General features: G+C 43.8%; 1 protein-coding gene across 2 annotated transcripts in view; it reads right to left on the reverse strand.

The window, feature by feature from the left end:
• Positions 1-22,943, reverse strand: part of TGM1 (transglutaminase 1) — a 33,707-nt gene extending 10,764 nt beyond the window's left edge. For both annotated transcript variants that reach the window (XM_085565700.1, XM_085565699.1), the window contains exons 1-10: positions 22,703-22,943; positions 18,250-18,426; positions 14,838-15,116; positions 11,562-11,680; positions 8,065-8,172; positions 5,899-6,073; positions 4,730-4,868; positions 3,713-3,816; positions 2,815-2,903; positions 627-780 (exon numbers count right to left, since the gene is read on the reverse strand). In XM_085565700.1, the coding sequence (XP_085421826.1) occupies positions 627-780; positions 2,815-2,903; positions 3,713-3,816; positions 4,730-4,868; positions 5,899-6,073; positions 8,065-8,172; positions 11,562-11,680; positions 14,838-15,116; positions 18,250-18,426; positions 22,703-22,928 (1,570 nt within the window). In that variant the 5' untranslated portion in view covers positions 22,929-22,943. The remainder of the gene's footprint in view (positions 1-626; positions 781-2,814; positions 2,904-3,712; positions 3,817-4,729; positions 4,869-5,898; positions 6,074-8,064; positions 8,173-11,561; positions 11,681-14,837; positions 15,117-18,249; positions 18,427-22,702) is intronic.
• Positions 22,944-24,664: the final 1,721 nt, after the last annotated feature.

A 24,664-nucleotide genomic window follows, 5' to 3' on the forward strand; every position in this document is an offset into this window, starting at 1 on the left:
CAAGGGTTGGGTTAAGGGGTCATGGGTTGGGTCATTGGTCAAGGGTTGGGTCATCGGTTGGGTCATTGGTCAAGGGTTGGGTCATTGGTCATTGGTTGGGTCATTGGTCAAGGGGTCAAAGGTTGGGTCATTGGGTCATGGGTTGGTCATTGGTTGGGTCATTGGTCAATGGTTGGGCAATTGGTCAAGGGTTGGGTCATTGGTCACTCAGTGGTCACTCTATGGTCACTCATTGGTCAGTGGTCACTCATTGGTCAGTGGTCACTCAGTGGTCACTCATTGGTCAGTGGTCACTCAGTGGTCACTCAGTGGTCAGTGGTCACTCTATGGTCACTCATTGGTCAGTGGTCACTCATTGGTCACTCATTGGTCAGTGGTCACTCAGTGGTCACTCGTGGTCACTCACTGACCCTCGGGGTACTTGTACTGGTCAGTGATGTCCACTCTGGCCGCTGACCGCGCGCCCACCGTGCTGATCCTGCGGTCACTCAGTGGTCACTCATTGGTCACTCATTGGTCAGTGGTCACTCAGTGGTCACTCATTGGTCAGTGGTCACTCAGTGGTCACTCAGTGGTCACTCATTGGTCAGTGGTCACTCAGTGGTCACTCATGGTCACTCACTGACCCTCGGGGTACTTGTACTGGTCAGTGATGTCCACTCTGGCCGCTGACCGCGCGCCCACCGTGCTGATCCTGCGGCCGATGGCGTTCTCCTCCACGTGCACCACGGCGAAGCCGCCGTGCGGCTGCCGCTGCCAGTACACCTTGTCGCTGTTCACCTGCGCAATTAGCATCTCATTTGCATAATTAATTACCCCTCCCCTATCCCCAATCGTCCCTCTTATTGCTACGGTTGATGGCGGTTTGGCGTTAGGGTAATTAACGCCGGTTTGGGTAATTAGGGCGTGCACATGGCGACTGCCTGTTCACTTTTTCTCTCTGTGTTCACATCATTAATCGGCTCATTTGCATAATTAATTAGGTCGTTAGTAGCCCTAACTATCCCCCATAGCAGCATGGTTAATTGTTGTTCATCATTAAGGTAATTAACCCTGGTTCGTGTAATTAGTCCATGCTCCTGGTGCTGCTAGGGCACCTTGTTGTTGCTCGCCTGCATAGTTAATCAGCTCATTTGCATAATTAATTAAGTTAGTGCCGTCCTTAACAATCCCTCTTAGCAGCATGGTTAATTGTGGTTTGTCATTAAGGTAATTAACCCCGGTTCGTGTAATTAGTCCATGCCCCTGGTGCTGCTAGGGCACCTTGTAGTTGCTCGCCTGCATCATTAATCAGCTCATTTGCATAATTAATTAGGTCGTTACTTGCCCTAACTATCCCCCATAGCAGCATGGTTAATTGTTGTTCATCATTAAGGTAATTAACCCTGGTTCGTGTAATTAGTCCATGCTCCTGATGCTGCTAGGGCACCTTGTTGTTGCTCGCCTGCATAGTTAATCAGCTCATTTGCATAATTAATTAAGTTAGTGCCGTCCTTAACAATCCCTCTTAGCAGCATGGTTAATTGTGGTTTGTCATTAAGGTAATTAACCCCGGTTCGTGTAATTAGTCCATGCCCCTGGTGCTGTTAGGGCACCTTGTAGTTTCTCGCCTGCATCATTAATCAGCTGATTTGCATAATTAATTAGGTTAGTGCCGTCCTTAACAATCCCTCTTAGCAGCATGGTTAATTGTGGTTCGTCATTAGGGTAATTAACCCCGGTTCATGTAATTAGTGTGTGCCCACCGCGACTGACAGCGCACCTTGTGGCTGTTCGCCTGCATAATTAACTGGCTCATTTGCATAGTTAATTAGGTTATTAGTATTGCTAATATCCCCCCGTAGCAGCATGGTTAATTGTGGTTTGTCATTAAGGTAATTAACCCGGTTTGTGTAATTAGGACATGCCCACCACTGACAATTCACCTTGTGGCTGTTCGCTCGCATAGTTAATCGGCTCATTTGCATAATTAATTAGGTCGTTAGTAGCCCTAACTATCCCTCTAAGCAGCATTGTTAATTGTGGTTAATTCTTAGGGTAATTAACCCTGCTTTGTGTAATTAATGCGTGCCCCTGAAAGGTCTCATTTGCATAATAAATGATCACCCCATCAGCAGCATTACTTAAATGTCCTAATTAGCATAATTAAGGCATGATTTGCATAATTATGCCACACCCACCACCGCAAGCCGCCAGTGTGCTGCTATTGCTGATCTTCTCCTTTCCTTAATTAACGACCTCATTTGCATAATTAATTATACCCCTCAGGAACACTGTTAATTACACCTATTCATTAGCATAAGCAAGCCCTCATTTGCATAATTAGTCCACGCCAGCTGCCAGCAGACTGCCATAGCTGGGGTGATAATTTCTGTAATTAACCGCCTCATTTGCATAGTTAATCATCACCCCATCATGTCATTAGTAGAGATATTAATTGTCCTAATTAGCCGCTCATTTGCATAATAAAGCCACGCCCCAAAACCGCAATCAAGTAGTGGGCCACCATTGCTCACCGGCTTATTTGCATAATTAAACATCTCATTTGCATAATTCTTTCGCCCCCTTTTAACCATTCGCCACACCTCCACTCCCCCTCATCAACAGCTCATTTGCATAATTAATCAACCCCTCATTTGCATACCCAGCCCCTACCCACCCCCCCGCCAGCAGAACTCCTCATCCTCCCCCCCTCATTTCCATAATGAACCGCCTCATTTGCATAATTAACCCCGCCCCTTTTCACCCCCCCCTCCCCCCGGGAGGCGGAGGAGGGTAATTAGGGGCTCATTAGGCGCTCATTTGCATAATGACCTCGGCGAAGACGAAGGGCGTGTCGTACTTGAGGAAGACGTCGCCGTTCTTGACGGCCTTGACGGAGCAGGGCCCGCAGCAGAACAGGCCTGGACCAGTATAAACCAGTATAAACCAGTAAGGACCAGTAAGGACCAGTATGGACCAGTAAAAACCAGAATAAACCAGTATGGACCAGTATGGACCAGTATGGACCAGTATAAACCAGTAAGGACCAGTAAGGACCAGTATGGACCAGTATAAACCAGTATAAACCAGTATAAACCAGTACGGACCAGTATAAACCAGTATGGACCAGTATGGACCAGTATGGACCAGTATGGACCAGTATGGACCAGTATAAACCAGTATAAACCAGTATAAACCAGTATGGACCAGTATAGACCAGTATGGACCAGTATGGACCAATATGGACCAGTATGGACCAGTATGGACCAATATGGACCAGTATAAACCAGTATAAACCAGTATAAACCAGTATAAACCAGTAGGGACTGGTCTGGACCAGTATAAACCAGTATGGACCAGTACGGACCAGTAAGGACCAGTAAGGACCAGTATAAACCAGTATAAACCAGTAAGGACCAGTATAAACCAGTACAAACCAGTATAAAAAATCCCCATTTTCCCCATTTTTTCCCATTTTCCCCCTTTTTAACCCTTTAATCCCCTCCCAGTCCCTCCCAGTTCATCCCAGTCCCCTCCCAGTACAAACCAGTACAAACCAGTATAAACCAGTAACCCCATCATCCCCATTTTTAACCCTTTTTTCCCCATTTTCCCCCCATTTTTAACCCTTTCCCCCCCGTTTTTTCCCCATTTCCCCCCTCCCAGTCCCCTCCCAGTCCCTCCCAGTATAAACCAGTATAAACCAGTATAAACCAGTATAAACCAGTACCGCTGCTGGTCTCCTGGGGGGTGGCGTCCACCACCTGCCACCCGTCGTAGCCCTCGGGCAGGTCCGGCCGCTTCATCCAGCAGTCGTTCCACACGTGGAAGTTCCTGCACCAGTCCAAACCAGTACAAACCAGTATAAACCAGTACAAACCAGTACAAACCAGTATAAACCAGTACAAACCAGTATGGACCAGTACAAACCAGTATGGACCAGTGAAAACCATCAATTTTTCCCGATTTCCCCCCGTTTTTTGAGCCTTTCAGCGCCTCAAAATGCCCCAAAATCCCCTCCCAGTCCCTCCCAGTATAAACCAGTATAAACCAGTACAAACCAGTATAAACCAGTAACCCCAAATCCCCTTTTAACCCATTTTTAACCCTTTATTCCCCATATTTTCCCCATTTTTCACCCAATTTTCACCTTTTTCCCCAATTTTTCCACCCTTTTCCCCTCCCAGTCCCTCCCAGTCCCTCCCAGTCCCTCCCAGTATAAACCAGTACAAACCAGTACAAACCAGTATAAACCAGTAACCCCAAATCCCCATTTCCCCCATTTTTAACCCTTTATTTCCCCTATTTTCCCCATTTTTCACCCAATTTTCACCTTTTTCCACCCATTTTTTCACACTTTTCCCCCTCCCAGTCCCTCCCAGTATAAACCAGTATAAACCAGTACAAACCAGTATAAACCAGTAACCCCAAATCCCATCTTACCCCATTTTTAACCCTTTATTCCCCACATTTTCCCCATTTTTTACCCAATTTTCGCCATTTTTCCCCCATTTCTTCACCCTCCGCCCCCTCCCAGTATAAACCAGTATGACACCAGTACAAACCAGTACAAACCAGTATAAACCAGTAACCCCCAATCCCCATTTCCCCCATTTTTAACCCTTTATTCCCCCTATTTCCCCCATTTTTCACCCAATTTTTACCCAATTTTCGCCGTTTTTCCCCCGTTTCTTCGCCCCCCGCCCCCTCCCAGTCCCTCCCAGTATAAACCAGTAAGAACCAGTACCAGACGGAGTCGGTGTTGAGGCGCTCCAGCGGCCGCATGGCCTCGTCCAGGTAGATGTCGGTGGTCAGCGAGGTGTCGGTGTCGTGGGCCGAGTTGTAGTTGGTGACCGTGCGGGTGGGCAGGCCCAGGCAGCGCAGCACTGACCAGTATAAACCAGTATAAACCAGTATGGACCAGTATGGACCGGTACGGACCAGTACGGACCAGTATGGACCAGTACGGACCGGTACGGACCAGTATGAACCAGTATGGACCAGTATGGACCAGTATGGACTGGTATAAACCAGTATGGACCGGTATGGACCAGTATGGACCAGTATGGACCAGTACAGACCAGTATAAACCAGTATGGACCTGTACTGACCAGTACAGACCAGTATAAACCAGTATGGACCAGTATGGACCAGTACGGACCAGTATGGACCAGTATAAACCAGTATAAACCAGTATGGACCGTTATAAACCAGTATAAACCAGTATAAACCAGTATGGACCGGTATAAACCAGTATGGACCAGTATGGACCAGTATGGACCGGTATAAACCAGTATGGACCAGTATGGACCAGTATGGACCAGTATGGACCAGTATAAACCAGTATAAACCAGTATAAACCAGTATGGACCAGTATGGACCAGTATGGACCAGTATGGACCAGTATGGACCAATATGGACCAGTATGGACCAGTATAAACCAGTATGGACCAGTATGGACCAGTATAAACCAGTATAAACCAGTATGGACCGGTATAAACCAGTATGGACCAGTATGGACCAGTATAAACCAGTATAAACCAGTATGGACCAGTATGGACCAGTATAAACCAGTATAAACCAGTATGGACCAGTATAAACCAGTATAGACCAGTATGGACCAGTATGGACCAGTATGGACCAGTATGGACCAGTATGGACCAGTATAAACCAGTATGGACCAGTATGGACCAGTATGGACCAGTATGGACCAGTATGGACCAGTATAAACCAGTATAAACCAGTATAAACCAGTCCAAACCAGTAACCCCAATCCCCCTTTTACCCCATTTTTAACCCTTTATTTCCCCCTATTTTCCCCATTTTTCGCCCGTTTTTCACCGTTTTTTCACCGTTTCTCCCCGTTTTTTCGCCCTCTCCCCCTCCCAGTACAAACCAGTATAAACCAGTACAAACCAGTGGTGACCACGCCGGCGAAGACCCAGCACTGGCCGTAGCGCACGGGGTTGCCGGTGCCGTGGAAGGCGCGCAGGATGGCCACGGAGCCGGCCCAGGCCGAGGGGTTGGTGCCCTGCGAGTAATCCCCGGTCCAGTTCCCCACCAGCACGCCGCTGTCATCCAGGGAATTCACCTGGAAAAAAAAAATGGGAATTTTGGGGCGAAAAACGGGAATTTTGGGGCGAAAAACGGGAATTTTGGGGCAAAAAACACCGAAATTTTCAAGCGGATCGGGCGGGAAACGGCGAAGTTACGGTTGGAAATGAGGGAAACGCTCGGGGTAAAAAGGTGGTAAAATGTTGGAAAATATTCACGGGGAATGGTGAAATCCGGGAATTCGCCAAAATCCCCGAAATTCCTGAAAAATTTGGGGCAAAAATCCCCAGAATTTTGGCTCAAAAATTGGGAAGATTCCGCCTCAAAGTGGCGGAAGTTGCGTCGCAAAATGGCCGAAAATTCCCAGCAAAAATCCGTCCCAAAGATGCCAAAATTCCTGAAAATATTCTTGGGAAAAGGTCAAAATTATGAAAATCCCCAAAATATCCAAAATTCCCTGAAAAAACCCCAAAAATTCCAGAAAAATTTGGGTCAAAATTGGGAAAATTCCACCTTAAAATGGAGGATGTTGCATCTCAAAATGGCCGAAAATTCCCAGCAAATTCCAGCCTAAAGATGCCAAAATTCCTGAAAATATTCTTGGGAAAAAGTCAAAATTATGAAAATCCCCAAAAAATCCTGAAAATTCATGAAAAATTTGCCCAAAATTGGGAAAATTCCACCTCAAAATGGCGGATGTTGCGTCTCAAAATGGCCGAAAATTCCCAGCAAAATTCCATCAAAAAAATGCCAAAATTCCTGAAAATATTCTTGGGAAAAAGTCAAAAATATAAAAATCTCCGAATTCCCCCAAAAATTCCCCCAAAAATTCCCAAAAAAATCCCAAAATTTTTGCCCAAAATTGGGAAAATTCCACCTCAAAATAGCGAAAGTTGCGTCTCAAAATGGCCGAAAATTCCCAGCAAAATTCCATCCAAAAAATGCCAAAATTCCTGAAAATATTCTTGGAAAAAAGTCAAAATTATGAAAATCCCAAAATTCCCCCAAAATTCCCCAAAAAATCCCAAAAAACCCCAAAACTTCCACAAATTTCCCCCAAAATTCCCCAAATTTTCCCCCAAATCCCCAAATTCCCACCAAAATCCCCCAAAATCCCCCAATTTCTCCCCAAAATTCCCCAATTTTCCCCACATTTTTCCCCAAATCCCCCAAAACTCCCAAATTTCCCCAAAATTCCCAAAATTGCCCCCAAATGTTCCAAAAAATTCACAAATTTCCCTCCAAAATTCCCAAATTCCCCCCAAATTTCCCCAAAATTACTCCCAAAATTCCCCAAATTTCCCCAAATCCTCAAATTTCCACAAATTTTCCCAAATTTTCCCCAAAATTCCCCAAAACTCCCAAATTTTCTCCAAAATTCCCAAATTTCCCCCCAAATCCCCAAAATTCCTCCCAAATTTTCCCAAATTTTCCAAATTTTCCCCAGAATTCCTCCCAAATTTTCCCCACATTCTCCCCAAATATTCCCAAATTTTCCCCAAATTTTCTCCAAAATCTGCAAATTTCCCCAAAAATCCCAAATATTTCCCCCAAATTTCCTGCTTTTCCCCCCAAAACCCCCCAGAAATTCCCCCCAAAACCCCAAAAATCCCCCAAATTTTCCCCAAAATTTCCCCCAAATTTTCCTCCAAAATCCCCAAATTTCCCCCCAAAATCCGCAAAATTTCCCCCAAAAATCCCAAATATTTCCCCCAAAACCCCCCAGAAATTCCCCCAAATCCTCCCAAATTTTCCCCAAAATTCCCAATTTTCCCCCAAAATTCCCCAAAAATCCCCCCAATTTTTCCCCCAAATCCCCCAAAATTTCCCCCAAAAATTTCCCCCCAAAATCCCCAAAATTTCCCCCAAATTCTCCCCAAAAATTCACCAATTTCCCCCAAAAATCCCCAATACTTCCCCCAAAAACCCCCAGAAATCCCCCCAAAACCCCCCAAATTTTCCCCCAAAATCCCCAAATTTCCCAATTTTCCCAAAATCCCCGGATTTCCCCCCAAAATCCGCGCTCACCATGGCGGAGACGACGCGCGCCACCATGATGGGGTCGCCGCGGGCGCTGTGGGGCATCCCCCGGCGGTCCAGGATGAACAGGCAGGCGTCCAGCACGCCCGGCTCAAACTGAAATTTGGGATATTTTGGGACATTTTGGGTCATTTTTGGGGATTTTTGGGGATTTTTGGGGATTTTGGGCGATTTCCCCCGAAAAAAAACGGAAAAAATCCGGCGGGAAACGGCTCAAAATGGCGGCGAAGCCCAGCGAAATGGCGGCGCCCGATGCGGGGATTTTTGGGGGTTTTCACTAAATTTTGGATTTTAAATTTTGGGGAATTTCAAAATTCCCAAAATTCCCTCAAAATTCCTCAAAAATTCCCCAAAAAATTGGATCAAAAATGGCCAAAATTTGGGCAAAAATCCGCAAAAAATGGCATCAAAATGGCGGCTCCCAACGGGGATTTTTGGGGGTTTTAACCAAATTTGGGATATTAAATTTTGAGGAAATTCCCAAAATTCCCAAAATTCCCAAATTGCCAAAAAAATTCCCCAAAAATTCCTCAAAAAATTCCCCGAAAGTTTGACCAAAATTTGGGAAAATTTGACCAAAATCCCCAAAAAAAGGGCACCAAAATGGCGGCTCCAACAGGGATTTTTGGGGGTTTTCACAAAATTTTGAATCTTAAATTTTAGGGAAATTCTGAAATTCCCAAAATTAGCCAAAATTCCCCCAAAATTCCTCAAAAATTCCCCAAAAAAATTGGATTAAAAATAGGCAAAATTTGGCCAAAATCCCCCAAAAATGGCACCAAAATGGCGGCTCATGATGGGGAATTTTGGGATTTTCACCAAATTTTGGATCTTAAATTTTGAGGAAATTCCCAAAATTCCCAAAATTCCCCAAAATTTTCAAAAATTCCCCAAGAAATCCCCCCAAAAATTGGGGATTTTGGGTGGAAATTTGGGAGTTTTGGGGAAATTTTGGGGAATTTTGGGGAAAATTTGGGGATTTTTTGGAAGAATTTTTGGGGAATTTGGGGGATTTTTTTGGGGTTTATTTTAAATTTTGGGGGAATTTTTGGAAATTTTGGGAGAATTTTTTGGGAGAATTTTTGGGGAGATTTTTTTGGGAATTCTTGGGGAATTTCGGGGATTTTTTTGGCAATTTTTAGAATTTTTGGAGAATTTTGGGGTTTTTTGGGGAATTTTTAGGATTTTTGGGCTAATTTTTGGCAATTTTCGGGAATGTTTGGGAATTTTGGGGGATTTTTTTAAATTTTAGGAATTTTTGGGGAATTTTTGGCAATTTTTGGAATTTTTGGGAAATTTTGGGGATTTTTTTGGCCGGTATTTTGGATTTTTTCTGAATTTTTTGGGATTTTTTGGGGATTTTTTTGGCCGATTATTTTTATTTTTGGGGGATTTTTTTGGGTGGATTTGGGGGATTTTGGGCTGATTTTTTGGGCTTTTTTTTTTGCTGATATTTTGGGTTTTTTGGGGATTTTTTGGTGAATTTTGGGCGTATTTGGGGTATTTTTTTGGGCTGATATTTTGCATTTTTGGGGAATATTTTGGGCTGATATTTTGGATTTTTCGGGGATTTTTTGCTGATTTTTTGGTGAATTTTGGGGGATATTTTGGGGATATTTGGGTGAATTTTGGGGGACGTTTTGGGGGTATTTTGGGGAAATTTTTTTAGGATTTTTTAGTGAATTTTGGGGAATTTTCAAGGGGATTTTTTGGTGATTTTGGGGGATTTTTTAGGGGATATTTTGTGAATTTTGGGGGCTCATTTTGGGATATTTTTGTGATATTTTGGGGAATTTTTGGTGATATTTCGGGATATTTCTGTGATATTTCGGTGATATTTTGGGGACATTTTTCTGATATTTTTGGGATATTTTTGGGATATTTTGGTGATATTTTTGTGACATTTTTGTGACATTTTTCTGATATTTTGGTGATATTCTGGTGATATTTTTCTGATATTTTTGTGATATTTCAGTGATATTTTTGTGATATTTTGGTGATATTTTTGAGACATTTTTGGGATATTTTGGTGATATTTTTGGGACATTTTTGTGATATTTTGGTGATATTTTTGGGATATTTTTCTGATATTTTGGTGATATTCTGGTGATATTTTTCTGATATTTTTGTGATATTTCGGTGATATTTTGGGGACATTTTTCTGATATTTTTGGTGATATTTTTGGGATATTTCTGTGATATCTCGGTGATATTTTGGTGATATTTTTATGATATTTCAGGGATATTTCAGGGATATTTCTGTGATATTTCGGGGATATTTTGGCTGATATTTCAGGGATATTTTGGGGTAATTTCGGGCTCTTTTGGGCCATTTTTGCTCACCTGGCCGTAGTTCCAGGCGCGCATTTTGGGGATTTTTTTAGTGAATTTTTGGTGATATTTTTATGATATTTTGGTGATATTTTGGTGAATTTTTGGTGATATTTTGGCTGATATTTTGGGGCTATTTTGGGATATTTTGAGGCCATTTCCCCTCACCTGGCCGTAGTTCCAGGCGCGCATTTTGGTGAATTTTTGATGAATTTTGGGGGATATTTTTGTGATATTTTGGTGATATTTCAGTGATATTTGGGCGATATTTGGGGGATATTTTGGCTGATATTTTGGGGATATTTCGGGCTCTTTTGGGCCATTTCCCCTCACCTGGCCGTAGTTCCAGGCGCGCATTTTGGGGATTTTTTTAGTGAATTTTTGGTGATATTTTTGGTGATATTTTTGGTGATATTTTGGTGATATTTTTGGTGCTATTTTGGGGATATTTTTGTGATATTTTTGGGATATTTCTGTGATATTTCGGTGATATTTCGGTGATATTTTGGGGAATATTTTTGGGATATTTTGGTGATATTTTGGTGGTATTTTTATGATATTTCAGGGATATTTCTGTGATATTTCTGGGATATTTCGGGGATATTTTGGCTGATATTTCAGGGATATTTTGGGGTAATTTCGGGCTCTTTTGGGCCATTTTTGCTCACCTGGCCGTAGTTCCAGGCGCGCATTTTGGGGATTTTTTTAGTGAATTTTTGGTGATATTTTTATGATATTTTGGTGATATTTTGGTGAATTTTTGGTGATATTTTGGCTGATATTTTGGGGATATTTTGGGATATTTTGAGGCCATTTCCCCTCACCTGGCCGTAGTTCCAGGCGCGCATTTTGGTGAATTTTTGATGAATTTTGGGGGATATTTTTGTGATATTTTTGTGATATTTCGGTGATATTTTGGCGATATTTGGGGGATATTTTGGCTGATATTTTGGGGTAATTTCGGGCTCTTTTGGGCCATTTTTGCTCACCTGGCCGTAGTTCCAGGTGCGCATTTTGGTGAATTTTTGATGAATTTTGGGGGATATTTTTGTGATATTTGGGCGATATTTCGGTGATATTTGGGCGATATTTGGGGGATATTTTGGCTGATATTTTGGGGTAATTTCGGGCTCTTTTGGGCCATTTTTGCTCACCTGGCCGTAGTTCCAGGCGCGCTCCACGATCTGCTCCTCGGTGCCGTAGAAGATGCGCCCGCTCTCGTTCAGCACGTACTCGCTCAGGTCGCTGGTGGGCTCCATGTACACCGAGTCCTCTGAAAATTCACTTTTTTTCCCCTTTTTTCCCCCAAATTTGCCCCCTTTTTAGCTTCCCCCTCATTTTATCCCCTTTTTTCCCCAATTTTTCTCCTTTTTTCCTCCGTTTTTGCCCAAATTTTCCCCCTTTTTCCTCCATTTCTTCCTCTGTTTTTTCCCCTCAATTTCCCCCAATTTTTCTCCTTTTTTCCTCTATTTTTCTCCATTTTATCCCCTTTTTTCCCCAATTTTTCTCCTTTTTTCCTCCATTTTTTCCTCCATTTTTTCCCCTTTTTTCCCCAATTTTCCCCAATTTTTCTCCATTTTTTCCCCATTTTTCCCACTTTTTTCCTCATTTTTTTCTCAATTTTTCCCCTTTTTCCCTCAATTTTTGCCCATTTTTCCCCCTTTTCCCCCTCCATTTTCCCCCATTTTCCCCATTTTCCACATTTTTTCCTCCATTTTTTCTCCATTTTCCCTCATTTTTCTCCATTTTTCTCCATTTCCCCCCAATTTTCTTTCAATTTTTCCCCTATTTCTCCAATTTTTTCCCCATTTTTTCTCCATTTTTTACCCCATTTTTTTCCTCCATTTTCCCCCCATTTCCCCCCATTTTCCCCCCAATTTTCCCCAAAATTTCCCCCATTTTCCCCCCATTTTTTCCCCATTTTCCCCATTCCCCCCAATTATTTTTCCCCATTCTCCCCCCAATTATTTTCCCCAAAATCCCCATTTTCCCCATTCCCCCCAATTATTTTTTGCAATTTCCCCCATTTCCCCCCAGTTATTTTTGCCCATTTTCCCCCCTTTTCCTCCCATTTTTCCTCCATTTTTTTCTCCATTTTTGCCCATTTTTGCCCATTTCCCCTCATTTTTCCCCCATTTTTTCTCCATTTTCCCCACAATTTTCCCCAATTTCCCCCCCAATTATTTTTACCCAATTTTCCCCCATCCCCCCAATCATTTTTCCCATTTACCCCCCTTTTCCCCCCAATTTTTCCCTATTTTCCTCCATTTTTCCCCATTTCCCCCCAATTTTTCCCCATTTTTCCCCCATTTCCCCCAATTCCCCCCATCCCCCAATCATTTTTCCCATTTCCCCCCATTTTTTCCCCATTTTTCCCCAATTTCCCCCCCTTTTCCCCCCAATTTCCCCCCATTTCCCCCCATTTTCCCATTTCCGCCCCTTTCCCCCCAATTATTTTTTGCCCATTTTCCCCCATTTCCCCCCCAAATTTTTTCCCATTTTCCCCCGTTTTCCCCCCATTCCCCCCAATCATTTTCCCCATTTTCCCCATTTCCCCCCATTTTTCCCCATTTCCCCCCAAATTTCCCCCATTTCCCCCATTTCCCCCCATTTTTCCCCATTTTTTCCTCCATTTTCCCCCATTTTCCTCCATTTTTCCCCATTTCCCCCCCATTTCCCCCCCAATCATTTCCCCCATTTCCCCCCATTTTCCCCATTACCCCCCATTTTTCCCCCATTTCCCCCCATTTTCCCCCCATTTTCCCCATTTCCCCATTTTCCCCCATTCCCCCCAATTATTTTTTCCCATTTCCCCCCATTTCCCCCCAAATTTCCCCCATTTTCCCCATTTCCCCCCATTTCCCCCATTCCCCCCAATCATTTTCCCATTTCCCCCCATTTTTTCCCCTTTTTCCCCCAATTTCCCCCAATTCCCCCCATTTTTCCCATTTCCCCCCATTTTCCCCCATTTCCCCCCATTCCCCCCAATCATTTTCCCATTTCCCCCCAATTCCCCCCCATTTCCCCCATTTCCCCCCATTTTTTCCCCATTTTTTCCCCATTTTCTCCCCAATTTTCCCCCATTTCCCCCCCATTTTTTCCTCCATTTTTTCCCCATTTCCCCCCATTTTTTCCTCCATTTTTTCCCCATTTCCCCCCATTTCCCCCATTTTTTCCCCATTTTTTCCTCATTTCCCCCCATTTTCCCCCATTTCCCCCCCAATTATTTTTCCCGTTTCCCCCCCTTTTCCCCCCAATTTCCCCCCATTCCCCCAATTATTTTTTCCCATTTCCCCCCATTTTTCCCCCATTTTCCCCAATTCCCCCCATTTCCCCCATTCCCCCCAATCATTTTCCCAATTCCCCCCATTTCCCCCCTTTTCCCCCCATTTTTCCCCATTTCCCCCCATTTCCCCCCCATTTTCCCCATTTCCCCCCATTTCCCCCATTCCCCCCAATCATTTTCCCATTTTTCCCCATTTCCCCCCATTTTTTCCCCATTTTTCCCCATTTCCCCCCATTTTTCCCCATTTCCCCCAATTTTCCCCCCATTTTCCCCCATTTCCCCCCAATAATTTTTCCCATTTCCCCCCCTTTTCCCCCCATTTTTTCCCCATTTCCCCCCAATTTTCCCCTATTTCCCCCCCTCAATTTCCCCCCATTTCCCCCCAATCATTTTCCCCATCTCCCCCAAATCATTTTTCCCATTTCCCCCCAATTTTCCCCCATTCCCCCTCCCAATTTTCCCCCATTTCCCCCCATTTTCCCCCATCCCACCAATCATTTTTCCCATTTCCCCCCAATTTCCCCCCATTTTCCCCATTTCCCCCCATTTTTCCCCATTTCCCCCATTTTTTCCCCATTTTTCCCCCATTTTTTCCCAATTACCCCCAATTTCCCCCCAGTTTCCCCCATTTCCACCCAAATTTTCCCCATTTTCCCCCATTTTCCCCCATTTACCCCCATTTTTTCCCCATTTTTCCCCCATTTTCCCCATTTCCCCCCATTTTTTCCCCATTTTTCCCCCATTTTCTCCATTTCCCCCCTTTTCCCCCCATCTCCCAATCATTTCCCCATTTTCCCCCCAATTTCCCCCCATTTATCCCCATTTCCCCCCATTTCCCCCCCATTTCCCCCCATTTTCCCCCCATTTTTTCCCCATTTCCCCCATTTCCCCCCCATTTTCCCCATTTTCCCCATTTCCCCATTTCCCCCCATTTTCCCCCATTTCCCCCCATTTCCCCCATTCCCCCCAATCATTTTCCCATTTCCCCCCATTTTTCCCCCATTTTTTCCCCATTTTTCCCCATTTCCCCCCATTTTTTCCCCATTTTTCCCCATTTCCCCCCATTTCCCCCCATTTCCCCCATTTTTCCCCCAATTCCCCCCATTTTTCCCCATTTCCCCCCTTTTCCCCCCAAAACACCCACCGGGGCACCACGGGTTGAAGAGCAGCACCAGCTCGTTGGGCCCTTCGAAGGGCGCCGCGAATTCTCCGGCCGCGCTGCGCGTGCGCGCGCTCAGCCGGTACCGGCCAATGGGAGCGCAGGGCGGGGCCGTCAGCCCCACCCACAGGGCGTGGCCTCCCGCAGGCCCCGCCCCCGGCGCCTCGGCCACGCCCCCATCCTCCTCCGCCGTCCAACCGGTGGCCGAGGCGCCGCCCAGCGGCACCAACACGTGCGTGCCCTTGGCCACCTGCGGGTTGGGCCCTGCCGAAAGCAAATTTGCATCTCATTTGCATGCCTCGTACAATAATTTAAATATTTGCCACAAAACTCCGCGATTTTACCCCAAAAAACCCCGTCAAAACATCAATTTTCGCCGTGATTTCCCATCAAAACATCCGTTTTACCCCAAAACGGCACGGTTTATCGCCCCGAAAATTCGCAAATTTTCCACCGCCCAATTTTACCCCGAAATTGCCCAGTTTTACCCCAAAATTCCCGCAAAAAATTTCCCACGAACTTCACAATTTTACCCCAAAATTTTCCACGAAATTCACAATTTTACCCCAAAATCTCCAGATTTTCTCCCCAAAATTTCCCACAAAATGCACAATTTTACCCCAAAATGTCCCGATTTTTGCACAAAAATTCCCACAAAATTCACAATTTTACCCCAAAATCTCCTGATTTTCTCCCCAAAATTTCCCACAAAATGCACAATTTTACACCAAAATGTCCCGATTTTTGCCCCAAAAATTCCCTTAAAAATTCACAATTTTAGCCCAAAATTTCCCCACAAAATTTTCAAAATCCCCACCAAATTTCCCATTTTTTTACCCCAAAATTTCCCATAAAAATTCACAATTTTAGCCCAAAATCTCCCAATTTTCACCCCAAAATTTTCCACGAAATTCACAATTTTACTCCAAACTCTCCTGATTTTCTCCCCAAAATATCCCACAAAATGCACAATTTTACCCCAAAATGTCCCGATTTTTGCACGAAAATTCCCACAAAATTCACAATTTTAGCACAAAATGTCCCAATTTTCACCCAAAATTTCCCATAAGAATTCAGAATTTTAGTTCAAAATTTCCTGATTTTCGCCCAAAATTTCCCATAAGAATTCAGAATTTTAGCCCAAAATTTCCAACAAAATTTCCCAATTTTACCCCAAAATTTCCCACAAAAATCTCAATTTTACCCCAGAACTTCCCATAAAAATTCACAATTGTACCCCAAAATCGCCTGATTTCTCCCCAAAATTTCCCACAAAATTCGCAATTTTACCCCAAAATTTCCTGATTTTACCTGAAAATTTCCCACAAAAATTCACAATTTTATCCCAAAATTTCCTGATTTTCGCCCAAAATTTCCCATAAGAATTCAGAATTTTAGCCCAAAATTTCCAACAAAATTTTCCAATTTTACCACAAAATTTCCCGATTTTACCCCAAAATTTCCCATAAAAATTCACAATTTTAGCACAAAATTTCCCATAAAAATTCACAATTTTACTCCAAAATTTCCTGATTTTTGTCCCAAAATTTCCCACAAAATTCACAATTTTACCCCCAAATTTCCTGATTTTCTCCCCAAAATTTCCCACAAAATGCACAATTTTACCCCAAAATATCCCGACTTTTGCCCAAAAATTCCAACAAAATTCACAATTTTACCCCAAAATTTCCCGATTTTTGCCCCAAAAATTCCCTTAAAAATTCACAATTTTAGCCCAAAATTTCCCCACAAATTTTTCAAAATCCCCACCAAATTTTCCATTTTTTTACCCCAAAATTTCCCACAAAATTCACAATTTTAGCCCAAAATTTCCCAATTTTCACCCAAAATTTCCCATAAGAATTCACAATTTTATCCCAAAATTTCCTGATTTTCGCAACAAAATTTCCCATAAGAATTCAGAATTTTACCCCAAAATTTCCAACAAAATTTTCTATTTTCCTACAAAATTTCCCAATTTTTCCCCAAAATTTCCCATAAAAATTCACAATTTTAGCACAAAATTTCCCATAAAAATTCACAATTTTACTCCAAAATTTCGTGATTTTTGTCCCAAAATTTCCCACAAAATTCACAATTTTACCCTAAAATCTCCTGATTTTTGTCCCAAAACTTTCCACAAAATTTCCCAATTTTACCTCAAAATTTCCCACAAAAATTCACAATTTTAACCCAAAATTCCCCATAAAAATCCACAATTTTAGCCCCAAATCTCCTGATTTTCTCCCCAAAATTTCACACAAAATGCACAATTTTACCCCCAAAATCTCACGATTTTCACCCCAAAAACTCCCTTAAAAATTCACAATTTTACCACAAAATTCCCCATAAATTTTCACCATTTCACCCCAAAATGTCCCGATTTTTGCCCAAAACTTCCCACAAAATTCACAATTTTAGCACAAAATCTCCTAATTTTACCTCAAAATTTCCCAGAAAAATTCACAATTTTACTCCAAAATCTCCTGATTTTCGCCCAAAATTTCCCATAAAAATTCACAATTTTACCCCAAAATTTCCCACAAAATTTTATATTTTCCAACCAAATTTCCCAATTTTACCCCAAAATTCCCCACAAAAATCCACAATTTTACCCCAAAATCTCCCAATTTTCACCCCAAAACTTCCCACAAAATTCACAATTTTAGCCCAAAATTCTCTGATTTTCGCCCAAAACTTCCCACAAAAATCCACAATTTTACTCCAAAATCTCCTGATTTTCACCCAAAATTTCCCACAAAATTCACAATTTTACCCCAAAATTTCCTGATTTTCACCCCAAAAATTCCTGCAACAATATCAATTTTCTCCCCAAAATTTCCTATAAAAATCCACAATTTTACCCCAAAATCTCCTGATTTTCACCCCAAAAATTCCATTAAAAATTCACAATTTTACCCCAAAATGTCCCATAACAATCCACAATTTTACCCCAAAATCTCCTGATTTTTGTCCCAAAAGTTCCTACAAAATTCACAATTTTAGCACAAAATTTCCCACAAAATTTTCCATTTTCCAACCAAATTTCCCAGTTTTACCCCAAAATTTCCCACCAAATTTCCCTATTTTACCCCAAAATCTCCTGATTTTTGCCTCAAAATTCCCCACAAAAATCCACCATTTTACCCCAAAATCTCCCGATTTTCACCCCAAAACTTCCCACAGAATTCACAATTTTACCCCAAAATTTCCCACAAAATTTTATATTTTCCAACCAAATTTCCCAATTTTACCCCAAAACTCCCCACAAAAATCCACCATTTCACCCGCCCAAATCTCCCCATTTTCACCCCAAAACCTCCCTTAAAAATCCCCGATTCCCCCGCAAACCCGCGCTCCGCTCCGGCTCCGGCCGCGATCCAGCTCCGCGCCTTACCGAGCACCAGCTCCAGGCACACGGCCTCGCCCTCGGCCGGCGCGCGCGGCAGCGCCAGCGCCACGTGGAAGCGCTGCCCGCGCCGCACCACCAGGGGGCGCGCCGGGAACTCCTGCGTGTGGTGCGCCGCGCGATTGGCCGAGGCGCCGGCGCGCAGCCACACCGGGGCCAATAGGCCTGCGGGAAAAGGAGAGGGGGGCGGGGATTGGCTGCGCGCCGCGCCCAATAGGGATGCGGGGAATGGAGAGGGGGCGGGGATTGGCTGCGCGCCGCGCCCAATAGGCCTGCGGGAAAGGACAGGGGGGCGGGGATTGGCTGCGCGCCGCGCCCAATAGGGATGCGGGGAACGGAGAGGGGGGCGGGGATTGGCCGCGCGCCGCGCCCAATAGGGATGCGGGGAATGGAGAGGGGGCGGGGCTTGGCGGCGCGCCGCGCCCAATAGGGATGAGGGAACACACAGGGGGCGGGACTTGGCGCGCGGCGGGAGGAGCCAATAGCGATGCGGGAAAGGGGAAAGGGGCGGGGCTCAGAGTCCTGGGCGGGAATTGGAATTTTGGGGAACGGGGGAGAAAGGGTTAAAAACGGAGCGGGAAGAGGGGACGCGAAAACCCCAAATTTTCACCCAAAATCCACACAGGTTTCATTCTAAAATAACAAATGTTTTGCTCTAAAATCCCAAATTTTTTGCTCTAAAACTCCAATTTTTCCCCCTAAAATCCCAAATGTTTGTCTCTTAAATCACAAATTTTTGGCTCTGAAATAGCAATTTTTCCCCTAAAACCCCCAAATTTTTCCCCCTAAAACCCCAAATTTTTGACTCTAACCCCGCAAATTTTGACTCTAATATCCCAAATTTTTAGCACTAAACCCCCAACTTTTTGTCTCTAAAATCCCAATTTTTCCCCTAAAACCCCGAGATTTTTGTCTCTAAACCCCCAAAATTTTCCCAAAAACCCCCAAATTTTTATCTCTAAACCCCCAAAGTTTGGCTCTAAAACCCCCAATTTTTGTCTCTAAACCCCCAAATTTTTGGCTCTAAAATCCCAAATTTTTCCCCTAAAATCCCAAATTTTGTCTCTAAATCCCCAAATTTTGGCTCTAAAATCCCAAATTTTTGGCTCTAAACCCCCAAATTTTCCCCATAAAATCCCAAATTTTCGGCTCTAAAATCCCAATTTTTCCCCTAAACCCCCAAATTTTTGTCTCTAAAATCCCAAATTTTTGTCTCAAAACCTCCAAATTTTTTGCACTAAACCCCCAATTTTTCCCCCTAAAATCCCCAATTTTTGTCTCTAAAAATCACATTTTTTCCCCTAAAACCCCAAATTTTTGTCTCTAAACCCCCAAATTTTTGACTCTAAACCCCCAAATTTTGGCTCTAAACCCCCAAATTTTCCCCCTAAAACCCCCAATTTTTGTCTCTAAAATCCCAAATTTTTCCCCCTAAAATCCCCAAATTTTGTCTCTAAATCCCCAAATTTTTGACTCTAACCGCCCAAATTTTGACTCTAATATCCCAAATTTTTGGCTCTAAAATCCCAAATATCCCCCTAAACCCCCCAATTTTTGGCTCTAAAACCCCAAATTTGGTCTCTAAACCCCCAAATTTTTATCCAAAATCCCCAAATTTTTTGTCTCTAAAACCCCAAATTTTTGTCTCTAAAACCCCAAAATTTTCCCAAAAACCCCCAAATTTTTGGCTCTAAAATCCAAATTTTTAGCCCTAAAATCCCCAAATTTTTTGTCTCTAAAACCCCAAAATTTTCCCAAAAACCCCCAAATTTTTGGCTCTAAACCCCCAAATTTTTGGCCCTAAAACCCCCAAATTTTTTTGCTCTAAAATCCCAATTTTTGTCTCTAAACCCCCCAAATTTTGTCTCTAAACCCCCCAATTTTTGTCTCTAAACCCCCAAATTTTTGTCTCTAAACCCCCAAAATTTTCCCAAAACCCCTCAAATTTTTGGCCCTAAAATCCCAATTTTTGTCTCTAAACCCCCAAATTTTTGTCTCTAAAACCCCAAAATTTTTCCCCCTAAACCCCCAATTTTTGTCTCTAAAGTCCCAATTTTTCCCGTAAACCCCCAAATTGTGTCTCTAAACCCCCCAATTTTCCCCCTAACCCCCAATTTTTCCCCTAAAACCCCCAAATTTTCCCCATAAAATCCCAAATTTTTGGGTCTAAAATCCCCAAATTTTTCCCCCTAAACCCCAAATTTTTTCCCCCTAAACCCCCCAAATTTTTCCCCTAAAACCCCCAAATTTTTCCCCCTAAAACCCCCAATTTTTGTCTCTAAACCCCCAAATGTTTTGTCTCTAAAACCCCAAAATTTTTGTCTCTAAACCCCCAAAATTTTCCCAAAACCCCCAAATTTTTGGCTCTAAAACCCCCAATTTTTCCCCCTAAACCCCCCAAATTTTCCCCCTAAACCCCCAAATTTTCCCCCAAAACCCCCAAATTTTTCCCCTAAAACCCCCAAATTTTTCCCCCTAAAACCCCCAAATTTTGTCTCTAAACCCCCAAATTTTTGTCTCTAAAACCCCAAAATTTTCCCAAAACCCCCAAATTTTTGGCCCTAAAATCCCAATTTTTATCTCTAAACCCCCCAATTTTTGTCTCTAAACCCCCACATTTTGACTCTAATATCCCAATTTTTGTCTCTAAACCCCCAAATTTTTATCCAAAATCCCCAAATTTTTTGTCTCTAAACCCGCAAATTTTTGACTCTAAAGTCCCAATTTTTTCCCCCTAAACCCCCAAATTTTTGGCCCTAAAATCCCAATTTTTGTCTCTAACCGCCCAAATTTTGACTCTAATATCCCAATTTTTATCTCTAAACCCCCAAATTTTTGGCTCTAAAATCCCAAATTTTTCCCCCTAACCCCCCAATTTTTTTGTCTCTAAACCCCCAAATTTTTGGCTTTAAAACCCCAAATTTTTGACTCTAACCCCCCAAATTTTGACTCTAATATCCCAATTTTTGTCTCTAAACCCCCAAATTTTTTGTCTCTAAAACCCCCAAATTTTTGTCTCTAAATCCCCAAATTTTTGACTCTAACCCCCCAACTTTTGACTCTAATATCCCAAATTTTTGTCTCTAAACCCCAAAATTTTCCCCTAAAGCCCCCATTTTTTTGTCTATAAACCCCCCAATTTTTCCCCCTAAACCCCCAAATGTTTGGCCCTAAAACCCCCAAATTTTTCCCCCTAAACCCCCAAATTTTTGTCTCTAAAATCCCAATTTTTCCCCTAAACCCCCAAATTTTTGTCTCTAAAACCCCAAAATTTTCCCCTAAACCCCCAAATTTTTTGTCTCCATACCCCCAAATTTTTGTCTCTAAAACCCCAAATTTTTGACTCTAACCGCCAAATTTTGACTCTAATATCCCAATTTTTGTCTCTAAACCCCCAAAATTTTCCCAAAACCCCCAAATTTTTGGCCCTAAAATCCCAATTTTTATCTCTAAACCCCCAAATTTTTGGCTCTAAAATCCCAAATTTTTCCCCCTAAACCCCCCATTTTTTTGTCTCTAAACCCCCAAAATTTTCCCAAAACCCCCAAATTTTTAGCCCTAAAATCCCAATTTTTGTCTTTAAACCCCCAAATTTTTGTCTCTAAATCCCCCAATTTTTGTCTCTAAACCCCCCAAATTTTTGTCTCTAAACCCCCCAAATTTTTCCCCTAAACCCCCCATTTTTTTGTCTATAAACCCCCCAATTTTTGTCTCTAAACCCCCAAATTTTTGGCTCTAAAATCGCAATTTTTGACTCTAAAACCCCCAAATTTTTGGCTCTAAAATCCCAAATTTTGGCTCTAAAATCCCAAATTTTTCCCCCTAAAATCCCAAATTTTTGGCTCTAAAATCCCAAAATTTTCCCCCTAAACCCCCAATTTTTATCTCTAAACCCCCCAATTTTTGTCTCTAAACCCCCACATTTTGACTCTAATATCCCAATTTTTGTCTCTAAACCCCCAAATTTTTATCCAAAATCCCCAAATTTTTTGTCTCTAAACCCCCAAATTTTTGTCTCTAAAGTCCCAATTTTTTCCCCCTAAACCCCCAAATTTTTGTCTCTAAACCCCCAATTTTTATCTCTAAACCCCCCAATTTTTGTCTCTAAAACCCCAAAATTTTTGTCTCTAAACCCCCAAATTTTCCCAAAAACCCCCAAATTTTTGTCTCTAAAACCCCCAAATTTTTGGCTCTAAACCCCCAAATTTTTGGCTCTAAAACCCCCAAATTTTGGCTCTAAAACCTCCAATTTTTTTGCACTAAAACCCCCAAATATTGTCTCTAAACCCCCAAAATTTTCCCAAAAACCCCCAAATTTTTGGCTCTAAAACCCCAAATTTTTGTCTCTAAATCCCGAAATTTTTATCCAAAATCCCCAAATTTTCCCCCCTAACCCCCCATTTCTTCCCCCCCGTCCCCCCCGGGTTTGTTTAACCCTTACCTGGCCGCAGCGGCTGCTCCGCGCGGTTCCCGGGGATCTCCCCCGGGCTCGGTTCCCACTCGCCGCTCCCGCCGCGCCCGCAGCGCCCGCAGCAGCCGCACTTCCCGCCCGCGGCCGCCAGGCGGCGCCACAGCCCCGCGCGCCGCCCGGGGGGGGGCGGGGCCGGCGGCGCCCCCGCGCGGCGGACGGAGGAAAAACGGCCCCGGTCCAGGCGGGGGTCGGGCATGGCCTGGGAACCAGTATGGACCAGTACGGACCGGTATGGACCGGTATGGACCGGTATGGACCGGTATAAACCAGTATGGACCAGTATAAACCAGTATGGATATGTTTGGACCAGTATGGACCAGTATGGACCGGTATGGACCGGTATGGACCGGTATGGACCGGTATAAACCAGTATGGACCGGTTTGGACCGGTATGGACCGGTATGGACCGGTATGGACCGGTATAAACCAGTATGGACCGGTTTGGACCGGTATGGACCGGTATGGACCAGTATGGACCGGTATGGACCAGTACGGACCAGTATAAACAAGTATGGACCAGTACGGACCAGTATAAACAAGTATGGACCAGTATGGACCGGTATGGACCGGTATGGACCAGTATGGACCAGTATGGACCAGTATGGACCAGTATAAACCAGTATGGACCAGTATGGACTGGTTTGGACCGGTATGGACCGGTATGGACCAGTATAAACCAGTATGGACCAGTATGGACCGGTATGGACCGATATAAACCAGTATGGACCAGTATGGACCAGTATGGACCAGTATGGACCGGTATGGACCGGTATAAACCAGTATGGACCGGTATGGACCGGTATGGACCAGTATAAACCAGTATGGACCACTATAAACCAGTATGGACTGGTATAAACCAGTATGGACCACTATAAACCAGTATGGACTGGTATAAACCAGTATGGACCAGTATGGACCAGTATGGACCAGTATAAACCAGTATAGACCAGTATGGACCGGTATGAACCAGTATGGACCAGTATGGACCAGTATGGACCAGTATAAACCAGTATGGACCGGTATGAACCAGTATGGACCAGTATAAACCAGTACGGACCACTATAAACCAGTATGGACCAGTATGGACCGGTATGGACCAGTACAGACCAGTATGGACCAGTATAAACCAGTGTGGACCGGTATAAACCAGTATGGACCAGTATGGACCATTACGGACCAGTATAAACCAGTATAAACCAGTAAAAAGCAGTATGGACCAGTAACCCCTCCTGGGCTCCCAGTATGGACCAGTATGACCCAAACCCTCTCCCAGTGACTGCTCCCAGTATGGCTCCCAGTATCCCCCAGTCCTTCCCAGTATGGACCAGTAACAGCTCCCAGTATTCCCAGTAAGGCTCCCAGTGCTCCCAGTATGGACCAGTGACCCCTCCCAGTGCTCCCAGTATGGACCAGTGACCCCTCCCAGTGCTCCCAGTATGACCCCAACCCTCTCCCAGTGCTCCCAGTATTCCCAGTATGACCCCAACCCTCTCCCAGTATTCCCAGTGACCCCTCCCAGTGCTCCCAGTATAAACCAGTATAACCCAAACCCCCGCCCAGTATTCCCAGTATGGGTCCCAGTGCTCCCAGTATGACCCAAACCCTCTCCCAGTACAAACCAGTGCTCCCAGTATGGCCCAGTATAGACCAGTATGGCTCCCAGTGCTCCCAGTATGGACCAGTGACTGTTCCCAGTGCTCCCAGTTTGACCCCAACCCTCTCCCAGTACAAACCAGTGCTCCCAGTACAAACCAGTGCTCCCAGTACAAACCAGTGACCCCAGTGATCGCTCCCAGTGCTCCCAGTATCTCCCAGTCCTTCCCAGTATGGACCAGTAACTGCTCCCAGTTCTCCCAGTACAAACCAGTGCTCCCAGTATGACCCGAAACCCCCTCCCAGTTTTCCCAGTATGGACCAGTGACCCCTCCCAGT

The sequence above is a fragment of the Lonchura striata genome, chromosome 36 (assembly GCF_050655825.1).
Source record: "Lonchura striata isolate lonStrDom1 chromosome 36, ASM5065582v1, whole genome shotgun sequence".
Taxonomy (NCBI): Eukaryota; Metazoa; Chordata; class Aves; order Passeriformes; family Estrildidae; genus Lonchura; species Lonchura striata.